At 40.3% G+C, this 14,191-nt stretch overlaps 1 protein-coding gene across 3 annotated transcripts; it reads right to left on the bottom strand.

Moving 5' to 3' along the window:
• Positions 1-373: 373 nt before the first annotated feature.
• On the bottom strand, positions 374-8,632 carry LOC100698963 (aquaporin-4). 3 transcript variants are annotated; one of them, XM_003452535.4, is made up of 5 exons: positions 8,453-8,631; positions 5,081-5,534; positions 4,797-4,961; positions 3,698-3,778; positions 374-821 (listed from the first exon to the last, which is right to left on the bottom strand). In XM_003452535.4, the coding sequence occupies exons 1-5, from the start codon at positions 8,485-8,487 to the stop codon at positions 579-581; spliced, it is 978 nt and encodes a 325-aa protein (XP_003452583.1). In that variant the 5' UTR covers positions 8,488-8,631; the 3' UTR covers positions 374-578. The 3 variants fall into 3 exon arrangements, with proteins under 3 accessions (XP_003452583.1, XP_005457340.1, XP_019201004.1); XM_005457283.4 differs by having other exon boundaries at positions 8,419-8,631; XM_019345459.2 differs by lacking the exon at positions 374-821 and adding an exon at positions 3,031-3,098 and having other exon boundaries at positions 8,453-8,632.
• Between the last annotated feature and the right edge of the window lie 5,559 nt (positions 8,633-14,191).

The raw sequence follows: 14,191 nt of genomic DNA on the forward strand, positions 1-14,191 counted from the left end.
TTATGAAAACTTAATGTTGTACCCTAACAAGTATTGTTAGCTGCTTACATCATAAAACACTGGAGTGGGCGTGCTGTGAGCGCTGACTTTTAAGCGTGTCAGTGTTTTCTGGCAGAAAGTCAGCATAAATGACATTCAGACTGAAGACGAGAGAGAATCAGAGAGAGTGTTCGGTTTGCAGGGAGCTCAGCATCCATATTACCCGCAGTGTTACTGAGGGTGGAATAAGGTTACTTCATGGTTGCTGTTTGTCTTTCACGTCCTCAGTTTTCCTGCGTTGGAATACTGCCACACACTCTACCCTCGGTTTTCCTCAGATGTGACACTTCCCCGGAAAAGAAAAACTCAAAATACATATGACATGAGCACAAACGCGCTTTCAGCAGTTTCTTTTTATTTACAGTATTTTTTGAAAACCTTGGAGCCTTTACTTAAAACTAGCCAACGCAAGCGTTTTGGTTGCCAAAACAAGAAGCCCCCCCGCTACAACCACAACTGTTTTAATGCGCCCGTCTACAGGAGCAGACGAGAGCAGACAGCTCAGCAGCATTTGGGGCATTGCTGCTTTCTTTTCTTTCTCACACAGAGGACAGCACCTCCCCAGACACCTCCCTCTCCCTCCTCTCAGCTCTTTCTACATCCATGACAGTGAACAGAGGCTCCTGGGCCGTGGCTGAATCCTGTCGTTGTTTAGCAGCAGTGAAGGGCGTCTTCACGAAAGTCTCGGAGAAACGTTTCTTCACCTCTGGGTCGGGGCAGAACAGGTATTCATAAAGAGCTGCAGCCAGAGTGCCACCCATTGACGGACCCACCCAGTACACCTGGCACACAGGCACATAGGAAACACACAGAACACACAGGTGATCCTGAGGATGCTCAAACTAAGGTCTACGCTTTCATTTCAAAAGAGCTCGGGAACTTTCAAAACAAACCAAAACAACAAATTCAAATTAAAGTAACAAATTTACATGAGAAACTTGTTTTAGTAAAGGAAGGATATTTCCAATTTTCAAGGTAAAGTTTGAAAGGAATTCACATGTTTTAACTCCTGAAGTGCTAGGGTTAGGGACACATCTCTGCTTGGTTATCAGGTGCTGGACTGGCAGGCAGTGTTTATAGTGATAAATTATAAATTCAAACTAATGAAAAGCTATGGCATAAATAAAACACTTCAAATATCAATTTACTTACAATGTTATATGTAAGAAATGGCCTTAAGGGATAAAATATGAGGATAAAAAGACATTTAAAGGCTGTAGTTGTTAAAGTAGAGCTAGAATTCATAACTTCTCATTGAAGTTTTTTCTGCCGCCTGGCTGATGTATCCTGCAGCACTGTGACACAGAAATATAATGATCAATCAATAATTAATCCAGCCCAGATCCTGTTTTTCACGTAGGTGGAAACAGATCAAATAAACCACTTAAGAGAAATTCTAACTTCACAATGAACTCGTTCCCAAACTTCTGGTTTAGGAGCTCCGAGCAAACATGTACAGACTGTCTGCAGCGTCTGCCTCCAGGGCTGAACTCAACATTCTCACATTATGTCCTATTATGTGTTACACTGTGAATTTTGGGATGAGCCTCACTGTTCCTGCATGCCAGCGTGGCATTGTGGTGCAGTGGGGAGCATGGCTACGTCTCACTACGAAAACCCCATGTCCGATTTCTTCTGGTCAAAAGTTTGCAAAGATATTGGATATTAAAGAAGAAAATTCTGAAATTCAGTTCAGTTCAATTGCATTTATATAACATCAAATCACAAAAACAAGGTGCTTTATATTGTAAGGGAAGGACCCCACAATAATATGGACAAAACCCCCCAAATCAAAGAACCCCTGTGAGCAGGCACTCGGTGACGGTGGGAAGGAAAAGCTCGTTTCTAACAGGAAGCAACGTCTCAGGGATGTGCAGCCATCTGCTACAGCCAGCTGGAGACAAGGAAATTTACACATAAAGGCAAAACAAGGTTTTAAACTTTTACTTTTAAACCAAGTCTAAGTGTTGCTTAGACATCTGGCAAAATAATCTTTTCAATATGTTTCAGTGGGTAGAATATGATTGGGTTATTCACCGGTTCGTTCAGTATTTTATGACTTTTATGGCTGTTTTATTTTGTTTATTTTTATTTCCTTCTTTGGTTTCTTAATTTTAAAAATTCCTCGTTTTAAAGTGTGGAGGAGACATGACTCATCCATACCAAAAGGTACACCTATGTTTGCTCGAAGCACAGTCACTGAACTGTCTAAAGTTACAAAGTTAAAACTAAAACAGCAGTGACATCCAATTCAGCGAGTGCCATGTTCACGATGCCAGCCCCACAGCAGCAGGTACACAGGTAAAAGTGCGAAGGCAGAGGAAATGAAAGAGACAGAGAAAGTGTCTCCCTGTGAAACGAGACAGTGCTGTGTGAAAATGATGAGAAGCAGAAAGAATATCAAAGCTGTACAAAGGAGAGAGACTACAACAATCTCCAAGATCAAAATCTAAACAAGAAATGACTTCAAAGCTGAAAGAACACACAAAGACCCCGAATACTAACGAGGCATCGGGATGGCTGCAGAGATTCATTTCAAAGTTTCTGTGCTTATTGTTGAAAAGAGCTCAGAGAGAATTATTCTTTGTTGTTGGAGAAAAACTTTCCAAACAAAAAGCTGACATTGGCCACATTGGTACAAAATTCCCCATCACATCCAAAAATGATTGAAATCATCAGACTAACAGAATCAGCTGCAAGATGAGCTTGATATCAATCTGACGCACAGATGACAAATCATCACCTCTGATGTACGAAGCGAACCCAACAGACCCAAAAGCTCCTTGTCTTTCTTCACTTATCCAAACATAATCAATCAGGTTCAGCAGTGACACAAAGGCAGTGATCACCTCGATCAGCTGAAGGTCTCTCAGTTTGAATGTGTCGAAGTAAAAGAGGCGGCCTTCAAAGCATGTGAGCGATCACACACATGGACAGGTCTGCTGCTAGAACAGGGCCATGTTTTACAAACCAAGCAGAGGTTAAACACACAGGACAAGCTTAAAGGGAAGCAGCTTCAGAGCCTTCTGTCAGCTGTAACCTCGGTGCCGTTAAACCGTCTAAGAATGATTAAAGAACAGGAACCAAGAAAAACACAACATATTATAACTCAAGTATATAAAGATGCAAACTGTAACAGGTAAACATAATCATTTATTTGTATCTGTATGAAGATGTTTAGCTGTTTTTTTCAGTTGCTATGAGGACTTCCTGTAAACAGCACTAATCAATGCAACTGTGTTTCCCTCTCTGGTTAATACATGTGTTATTTATCATGACTGGTGAACTGGACCATGACCTTAGCTAAATGTTAGCTGTGTCTTGCTGCTGTGTGCTGCCTTGCAGTTAGTGTCAAACAGCACGCCTGCTGCTGGAAACGATGCTATAAAAACAAAGCATTGTGGACCAGACTCTTAGTTAATGATCTGAAGCTCCCTACATAGCTCCATAAAGCTGAGGGCAACTGCACATTCTTACTGAATTTATGGCTATAACCATTTCCACACATTAACTGCGTACGTATAATTTCTGAAAAATGTTGGGAAAAATGATTTGGGACTTTCAAAATGGTTGGGTCAAAAGGTGCACCCATTCTATAGCAACCAACCAGAAACCAAAACTCTGCATTAATCATGAATATTAATCAAAATGTTGTTACCCAGTGGTTTTCCCAGGACCATGTGACCATCGCTGGGCCGAAGGACCGAGCTGGGTTCATACTGGCTCCAGTGTAGGGAATCTGAGGGAACAGCAACAACCAAGCTATGAACCTCACAAACAAAACTGTAGCAACAAGCCTTAAACGTTTGAGTTAAAGACAGCTGGGCTTCTTTTTAGGAGCCTGAAGATGTTTCAGCTCTCACAGGGACTGGTTAAATACCTCCATCAGTTTTTAGAACAGGAGAAGCTTCTTGGATAAGCAGTGAAACGTTTTCATGAGCCTAAGAAGAAGGCCAGCTGCTTTCAATTCAAGCACTGATGACTACTGTGAGCTGGAGGACTGACCTGTCTCTTAAACTGATGAAAGACATGATCTAACATCTTTTTCACATCTGGCTCCATCCTGTTTTCCTGACTTTGTGAAAACACTCAGTAACCATTCAGTCGTCTAAGCAACTGACTGAGGGAAATAAGCTCAGAGATATCCATGTGCTTCACTGTCCACACTAACAGTGACAGCAGAGTGTTCACTGGAGTCTTTTACTGGAGCTAAATTATATACATCAATAATGTAAATGTAATGTAAATCCTATATCTACAATATAAATAATTAAAGGCTGGAGTAACAGCTGGCTTTTGTGGCTTCATCACAGCTACAGTCATGTGAAAGACTAAACTGGACCTTCCTGTTTATGGTGTTGGTTCCTTTTTGAATATTTTTGATTCTGCTTAAGAATTTTTACATAACACATATGAATTCACACAGCATGTATGCTTCAGGTTTTCATCAAACCAAAGGGTTATGTTGAGGTGCCGTACCCACTCTGTGGATCTTCCCAGTAGACATAGAGAGCAGAAAATAACAGACAGTGTTCTGACTAAAGTGTGCTGTTGTGTAACTGAGTTTTGAAAAGTAATCTTAAACATGTGCCACGTCACAGTAGTGCTAATAATAAGCTGTTCATGATTACAATGACAACTGAATTTCTCTCACGATGAATCAGTGCAGCGTGTTCAAAGAGCCTCAGTCAGTGCAGGAACCAAGTTATCAGTTATGACGTGGACGGTAACAACTAGACAGGTGTCTGGGTACTTACAGCAAACAGATGACCAACACAAACAGAAAGGCCAATAGCCAAAGCAGATGAACCTTTAAGATCTTTACGTTTGTGGTCACAGGTGGCAAAGATGGTGAAGATCAGCTGAAAGGTGATGAAGAGTTCTACAACCAGGGCGGTACCCACAGAGATACTTTCATTCACCTGTGTGAGTAAAAAACACTCAGGTGAGCATATACTTAGATTAATATATTCACAGGCAAAAGGTCAGTAGTGAAGAATAAAACTGTCCCACACAGTCACACACGCCATCCTGCTCTTACTTCAGTGACTCCCATCCCACCCCTAACAGAGGCTGGGGTGATCCCGTACAGTACGGCCGCCCCAACTATGGCTCCCACACACTGGGCCAGGAGATAGAAGACTGCTTTAGCCAGGCTCAGCTTCCTGGTCACAACCATGGCTACTGTGACCGCTGGATTGATATGAGCCCCACTAATGTGGCCGAAGCACTGCACCATGGTGGCAATAGTCAGGCCAAAGCAGAGAGAGATGAGCACGAGGTCGGGGGGGTGGGGATCCTCCTTAACAGTGCCCCAGTTGATGGTTGAACCGAGGCCAAGCAGGACAAAGATCAGCATGGCAGAGAACTCAGCCGTCACACAGCGCCAGAACTCCTTAGTCCAGATGCCCTTAAAGGCAGTCATAGCTTTGTCTTGAGTGAAGCACGATGGAGGCCAGAACTGAGAGGGTGGTGTACAGGGAAAGCAACACCTCCTGGAAGAGAGCGTAGAGAGAGGAAACATGCTGTGAGAGGGGGTTGTGGCCTTTTAATGGGGCGATAACACACGGACAACACGTTGGTTTTAAAATGGTGTGTGCAGGCCATCTGGGTTTGAAAAGAGAGCAGAGAGAGAGTAGAACGGGCCGGCCACCTCATTTGTTAGTTTTGAGCTTCAGTGGTTCTGTGCTTGCACTGTGGATGAAATCTTTCTGGGTTCTGCACCATGCCCTTAGCTCTAATTTGCTTTGTAAACTGTGTGTTGTGCAGCAGAGTAGAAGAAGGTGGATTTAATTTGACTAAAAGAAATTAAATTCACTTTCTTCTACACAACATTCAGCTGAAACAGATGAAGAAAAACACAATCCTGGGTGTCCCTGACAGGAAAGCACACTTTCTTATTCACTGCAGATTAAACAAGTACACGGTATTCAGGCTGAGGTGGTCTGACAATTACTTTTTCATTTCCTTATATTGTATCAATGAAATCTACAAGGATGGAAAAGGCTATATTATATTATATCATATCACTTTTCTTCTCATGTCATATTAAGGCTGCATTCTGAACTGTTAACCTGCTTAATCAAGATTTAAATCATCAAGCATGGCTCGAAAAGTATGTGGATGTTCTAGTTTCTGAAAGTGTGACGTTTGTAGTGTATGTCCAAAAAAACCCAACCAAACAAATAAATGACAAATCCCTCCCCTGGGTAATGTTGTAAGGGGACCAGATGCATATTAATAATAACAATATGAATAATATTTACAAAACAACTTAATATGAACTAGATCTTGACTCGTGGCCTCATCATGAGATGTTGCTTCCAGGTAGCTAATAAGGCATATCCCACTTAATAGGCTTTATCAACTTCCTGTGCTTTAATGGTGCATACCAGACTAACAAACTAATGTTTTTTGTAATTAGTTGCAGTGAGAAAATTACACAGTGGGCTTTGAGCTTACAGAGCCCTTCAGGGCGTGAACCAGTGTGGAGAATTGCCCACTCTGCACAGTTGGTCGTCCGCCCTCATTTCTATTTTGAGCACAAATGCCTTTTAAATTGCTATGTGAGCTTTCGGATTGATTGCATTTGTAATTGACCACACAAGGATGCTGTATACAAAAATTTATTTACTACCATATTTGTGCTTAATTACATTATGATAAATGATCAAAAACTGCAAATTAATGCATACAAATTGTAACGGTGGGACAAATGATGGGTCAGTGACTCTTCTGGAGGGTTAATCCAACCCTGAAGATAATTAAAAAAGATAAAAACCATGGGGAGCGATCCAAAGATCCACTGTCTCATTAGCTACTCTAATTGGTTCCAACCTCGATTTTCATGAATTTATTTTAATGAACCACATACTTTGACATTAAATCAATCTTTGCTACAGACGATGACTGAAATCTAGCTCTTTGGTAATAAATGTCTAACACATGGCTTAAGCATTAATAACACCTGACAGAGCCACAGTCTTTCACCAAGACCCTCAGACTCATTTGTTTGTAGATCACAGTGGTTTCTTTGTCTGTTTGATCTGTCTGGGAACAATGTGATACCATCCGATCCAAGAATTTCACACAGTGCAATAATTGTGTGGGCCTCTTTTTGATTTTGTAGTGTGTGCACAAAAACAATGCTACTGTCACACATTTGAAGGCTTATATGGAATCCAAGTACAGAAAACATTTTATATGTTATGTACTGTTGTGTTGAGCTATATATGGTAAAGTTACCCCACAACATAAAGTGTAAATTGACATCAGAGTTTATTTAAAATCAGAGGTTCTATTTTATTTACTAGACATGCTATGTTTTAAAAAGATATATCTTAGATGCAGTGTAAGGAGGAGCGCTGAAGGCAAAATGTTCAGTGCCCAGCTATGTCCCAGCCCTCACTGTGTCCCAGCCCTCACTGTGTTCCAGCCCTCACTGTGTTCCAGCCCTCACTGTGTTCCAGCCCTCACTGTTCTGGGTGCAAAATGAACAAGACTGCAGATACAAACCATAAACAGAGTTTCACTGTCAAATCCACTAAAGAGTTGATGTTGACAAATCCAATGAGCATATCCTGGATAATCCTTTTTTGTCTGCTAATATTAAACATATCTTCTGCATAATATAATCTAAAAGTAAACATGAAACCCATAAAATTACCAGGAACGTGTTTAGGTCACGGGGCAAGAAACATGAGCCCCATAAAACTGGACTTCTATTTGGAATCACTGAGGACGCCCCCTGCTGGCCATTCAAAAGCACGTTGCCTCACAGTAAGAAGGTCCTGAGTTGGAGTCCTGGCTGTGGAGTTTGCGGGTACTCACACTAATATGTAAATGTGATCCAAATAAATTCTTAATTTCTCAAGTTAGAAAACATTTGATTTTTAGCACTATTAAACTTTTAATGTGACCTATAGGAGCCCAGTTTTTATTCGCCAGATTCCCTATTTATTTATTTGGAGATGGAACAAAGAGGCAAACACTTAGGACGGATTAAATGATTATGATGTAGGTGTTTGCCTTTATGTGTATAAGTTTGTCATTGTTGCTCCTTCATTATTTATACAATGTAAACAGAAGAGAAGAAACATGAATTTGTCATTTTTTCCTAGCAGGAATAATTGAATATCCAGTATAACGAATTTATATTAAAAAAAATATCAAAACAAAAGCATTAAAATAAGCATGTAAACTAATGGGATTACAACCAATAGTATTATTACCATTAATGGCCATTAATATGAATATATATTTTAAAACAACCTTGTTGAAAGTATCAAATTGATATTTTTCAGCAATATAACAGTTTGCTCTATAATCAGTTCTGAAAGCTAAAACCAACCGTGTTGGCCCAAACAAAACGTTTCCTACCGTGTTGTTGCAGCTCCAGTGAGTCTTTACTCACCTCAGGCGCTCCAGAGCCCTGCCGCTCTCCGTCATGACTCCACCAGCCCGAATGGGTGTTTCTGGCTTTTATAGCGGGGCTCTGTGCGTGAAAGCACAGTTTGCCTGTTAGTGATTAGGGTCTAGCTTGGCCTGGTCTGACCTCGATGGGCAGAAATGGCAGAAAAATGAAATGACTGTGGAGTGAGCAGGGGCGTTTCCAACATTTTTCTGTGGGGTGGCACAGAAGGGGTACAGAGAAGGGCTGGACTCTCACTCATGCAGAGTTAATTACATGTTCAAGAGTCTAAGGTAAAATTCACAGTCCTACAGAAAATAAAATAAAATACAAGTTATTCTGGAAATGACATAAGGAAATGAATTTAGTTACATTGCCCTGTACTGGTCCTATACATGGTCTTGTACTACTGAGGTTGACACCTGTATGATTTCTGTTGTGAACTGAGACTTTATAAATAAAACTGAACTGTACTGAACAATTAATGTGAGTTTTATACTGCATAACGAGCAGAAAAGATCAGAAAGAGCATGCAATTCCAGCCCAGACTTACAGTTTTATATTCTCAAAGGCATCAGTCCTAAAAGGCCGACCAAAAAACACTGACATGAAACAATGAGAATGATCCACTGAGACTTAAACATTTCATGATGAAGAATATTCTAGCAGCTAACAGTGCAGGCAGATTGAAGGCAGAGCTTGGAGATGGTAAACAGCAATTCATAGCTCATATATTTTTCATTTAGGAAATATGGCTAAGGTCAGATATATTTTATTCATACTTCTGAGTCATCCCTTATTACTCATCATGCGCTCTCTTAGCACCCAAATTTTGATATTGTGATTTCAAATCCTAAATAAAAACTCAACAAAACAAAACTTCTGTACAGACTCCCAGCTTTTCTAAGCTGATATTTTGCACAGTTATCAGTAGATTTCTGCTAAACACAACAGATTGCATGGCAGCAAGTCTGCTCTGCATGTTGTCAGTATTATTATCTGTGAGAGAAACCCCCTTCCGTCATTGCTACTGGATAAATACTGACACACTGCTGAAACACAAAGCTGCTACTGTTTATGCTTCTTCAAGCAAGCTGACAGAGCAGCCCTCCTTTTCCTCATCACACACAAACAAACAGCCATGTTATCTCTTATATAAGTATTACACAAGATCAGTCATATATACAATAGAGGCACAATGTGTAAAACAAAACACACACACACACACAAATCTCGCTAAAGGGCCACAGTCCAAAACTTAAAAGAGGGTTATGTAACGTGGTTATTAGCAGAAAAGAGAAAAGAGTATCATCTGTTTCTGTTTGTTGTTGCAGCCGGATGCTGGCACTGTTACAGAGTTACTAATCCTCTGAGATAACAGCATCTGGCCTAAACCCAATCAGTGTTGGTCAAGTTACTTGAAAAAAGTAATTAGCAACTAATTACTGATTACTTCTCCAAAAAAGTTATCCCGTTACTTTACGGATTACTTGCTTTCAAAAGTAATTAGTTACTTAGTTACTTTTTGAAAACACGATACACAACCTGAATACGTAATAAAGCAACAGACCTTTCAGCCCAGTTCTATTTTTTCTGCATCATATAACATTGAATCAAATGGAAAAGTCTCTTTTTAAAAATTGTTTCATGAGTTATAATGTTTTAACTTTATGCACATTGCATCAAGCAAAAATTACATAATGTTCAACAGTCTTTGACATGAAGAAATTATTTACCATTTAAACCTATGTTCTGCATATTCCAGCATATAAAATAAAATAATGTTTTGTGTTTACACTCTTTCAAATAGATGCAAGTAAAACACAGCAGAAAATAAATGAAATCAAAGATTCAGCAGCTCTTTTCGCTGTAGACAGAAGTTTTCTTCCCACGCAGAGTGAACAGCGGTCGCTGATGTTTCTGTCACTTTTTACAGAAAAAAACTCAAAGTAATGTGATTACTTCCACGCTTTAAACGCTGCATGGTCGCACTCTCTCCTGCACTCCATATTATCCATTGTTGATCTGCACACGTCTGTTGCTGCCACGGGCGCCGGACACGCTTACATCATTGTCATGAGACACTCTCACAAACAAAAGCATGATGGTTTAGTAACGCAGTAACGCAGCGTGCTTACGAGAAAGTAACAGTAATCTAATTACTTCTTTTGCAATAGTAATCCCTTACATTACTTGTTACCTGAAAAAAGTAATCAGATTACGCGTTACTGCCCATCTCTGGGCACAATAATGAATACATTTGGATGTTTGGCTCATTGCTGGTGTAACGTGCTCACTCAGCAGGTGGTTACAGCTGCAGCAGCATTTTCTTCTATATTGGAAGCTGAAGTTTACAAACACTTTGCTCAAACACTCCGTCACCTTTTGTCCAATACACAAGTCGAGGCCGTGTCTCCCTCCTGTGTGCAGTTTCCTCATTTCCCTCTGTGCTTCCTTTGCTCGTGACTGGTCCGTCTGTGTTACCTGCGTGTGGTTCTCCCTGTGTCATCCTGTGGATTAAGGTTTCAGGTGTGTTTTGCTAGTTTAGGTTTCTGTCTTTGCCTTCCTCGCTTCTGTTTGTTGTTTCACCGTTGGAAAATAAAGCTCGCTCTCATCCAAGCCAGCGTTGGCGTTCGGGTCCTTCTCTCACACACTCTACACGTCTGCTGCTGCAGCCGTTGCAGTGTGTCTTTTAACTGCTACTGTCAAACACAAGCACTGTTTCCCCGTCCTGGCCTCCCATGAATGCATTCCCATTTCTTATATTTTAAGATTTCACTATAGATTTTTTAAAACCTTTCATGGATCAGCATCACCATACAAATCTGAGCTGCAGATTCCAAATATTTTCCATCAAGGTGGCTGACGTCCTGGACTAGCTGCTCCAGGCGCTCCCAAAAACCTGCCTGAAAACTCGGAGCAATCAAGCTTTCTCTGTTAGTTCTCTCAAACTGTGCAATGATCGCCCATGGCCACTTTGTTACCTGTTTGAGGGCGGTGTGTTCTTATCTTTATCTTTTATTGTTTTACTGATTTTGTTGTGTCATGTTTGGGTGTCTTGTACAGCACGTTTCTCAAACTCTTAGCTTTAAAAATGCTCAATAAGTAAAACTGGATTGGGTTGGATTGAGAATCTATTCTACAAGCTGCATTTATATGCAGGTAATCTTTAACAGCTAACATGTTAACCATTTAGATTCCTCCACTACTTCCTTGCAAAGGCTACAGTGTAGAGTACATAAGTAGACCAAATGTATTTATTCATAATTTTAAAGGTAGTTTTACCACCTGAGTAAAATCTTTACATGACTCTTTTACTTTACAATCAGAGTTTTAAAATGATCACTTGAGCACATTAATGCTATAATCACTTGTTTTCCCTCAGTCTTTAGAACCTGTTTGCTTCCACTGATTCTCTTCCAGATCCTGTTGCCTCCAGCTGTTTATTTTCCTTTTTCATTCACATCTGTGGTCCCTTAAAACTGTTTGCCCTCGTTACCTAAAAGAAACACAAAACAGGATAACTGGTGACTCTAAATTTAATATCAAAAGCATAACAAAAACTAGTTGTGTGTCTCTCTATGACTTGTGACCTTTACAATGTGTACCTGTTATCCTCTTAGTCTGTTTCTTATTTTCATTCCTATTTGAATTCCTCTCTGTGCTTCTTGACAGACACCAGGATTTCCTTCTGTCTGGCACGAATGCAAACTGCATTTTATCCGAACAACATCTGGCTGATGTGTGTCACTTTTCTTGTCTCAGATAAGTGAAATGCACGGTCCTTATCTAATGGCGATGGTCTCAAAGCAATGTGGTTTGCTTCACTTTTAGATTTGAAACAATTTCTTTATGAGCACATTTGTTTTGCACCAAGATGCACTCGGTCAGTGTGATATATTGCAGAGGTGATATAAGGTAGACCCCTATTATTGTAGGGTCTACCTTACAATACAAAGCACCTTGAGGCGACTGTTGTTGTGATTTGGAGCTGTATAAATAAATTTGAATTGAATTGAATATACACACCTACAGGTGGAGATCAGCGGAGCAGCATATACTGCAGTATTCAAACAAATTTGCTAAAAGGAAAGCACACGCTGGTACGCAGGGATCCAAACAATGGTAAATAATGCTGAGAGTAAATCCAAATGTTATGTGTTGACAGGAAGACTTCATGGGGCAGGTGAAGGTCAAAGCACTGATTTGGCCCAGTCTGCTTTAACACAGGGCACACACATGCTGCTTAAATCAGAGCAAGCTTTCTCAACTAAAGTTTGCATGCTGCTGTGTAGCTGCTGTGCTGCTGTGCATGCTACTGGGCAATGCTGAATGTCTGCAGTACACATGTTGGAAAATAACAGAGAATATGACAGACTGTTTTTATTTTTTAGCAGAATACCACATGTGCACGTCCAGTCCTGTGGGATCATACAACTGCTCGTTTTGTCCTCTTATTGTTCTGACTTTATTATTTTAACCTTAGAGATAGACGTGCACATGAGCTGTTGCTTTAGGATCTACAACCTGAAACTAATTGGGAAGTGGCTTAAAACCACATGATTTTTAATGATCAGCAAGTCAAAACTTCTGTGTTGGTTATAAAGAAATCTGTGGAAAAATTATCGTTTGCAATCTTGGCCTTTCACTCGTCAATCTACATTTGTCCACAGGTCCTTTGGGTAGTTCTGTTTTCTCTGTCTATATCTACACCCATAAAGGTGTCATCTGCTTTTTGGGTGTCATCTCAGGCTAGCTCAGTGGTTCCCAAAGTGGGGGGTGTGCCCTCTAGGGTGCAGAGCCTTTGCAGGGGTGGCACGGTATGAATAAAAAACAGAACGCTTGGACACTGCTAGCATAATGGACAGGTTTGGACCCACACAAGCACAAAGCAGAAGATGAAGCATCGCCAGATATGGTTCCAAACCAACTTCCTTCCAAGCCAAAGACTAGAACATTTTATGAAGTATATCTTACCTTTGGCTTCACCTGCACAATGGTGGTGCCAAGGTAGGTGTCCTGCACATGCTGGGCTTTAAAAATCACAGACAAACAGCATCCCACAGTTGTTTATGTTTTTAAACCCATTTTGCAGAGAGAGGCATTTTTTGAAAAATGTATTGATAGCAATGATGAATATTATTACACAGTAAAACAAACAAACAAACAGACAAACCTCAAACTATACGTAAAATAATTGATGGCTTCTTTAGTGGTTTATTTATTGCAGTTTACTTTTATTTGTTTACAAAAGGTTTGAGGTGTGAAATAAACGGCAATGGAGTGTGTGTGTGTGGTTGGAAGGTGTGTTTGTGCAAACAAATAAAAAACAGTTTGTGAACCACTGGAGTAGCCAGTGCATTAACTGATGATTTTATTGTGTTGTTCCCTCAATCAAATATTGGAACATACATTAAAGAATTAATAAAATGCAAAAGCTGAGGCTTCAAAATAGCCTCAAGCCGCCGTGTTTTGTTAAGATTTTTCACATCAACCTATAATATAGTTTTAAATACAGGACCCATCTCCTACAATGGCCTCATCCTTTATAATAAAAGCTCTATCAAACTGAAGCTCTGCCTTGACCCAAAGAAACTTGAGCGGACTGTGAGGCACATTTCATTTTCTTCTGTTTATGATCTGTTTCACTCCTACAGCTCAAACTGAAGTTCACGAAGCCTTCAGTAGAGGGCAGTAGAACACTAAAGAAAGCACATAAATACAATAGCGAGGGCTTGGTAT

Source organism: Oreochromis niloticus, linkage group LG15 (assembly GCF_001858045.2).
Source record: "Oreochromis niloticus isolate F11D_XX linkage group LG15, O_niloticus_UMD_NMBU, whole genome shotgun sequence".
In the NCBI taxonomy this organism is placed as follows: Eukaryota; Metazoa; Chordata; class Actinopteri; order Cichliformes; family Cichlidae; genus Oreochromis; species Oreochromis niloticus.

Bases quoted from the DNA above. Each gene is read 5' to 3' on its own strand.
- LOC100698963 (XM_003452535.4), bottom strand. From the start codon at position 8,487: ATGACGGAGAGCGGCAGGGCTCTGGAGCGCCTGAG. The intron at 5,535-8,452 runs GTGAGTAAAGAC...GCTCTCTTCCAG, and splicing joins AGGGCTCTGGAGCGCCTGAG to GAGGTGTTGCTTTCCCTGTA. The intron at 822-3,697 runs GTAACAACATTT...CCTGTGTGCCAG, and splicing joins GGTCCTGGGAAAACCACTGG to GTGTACTGGGTGGGTCCGTC.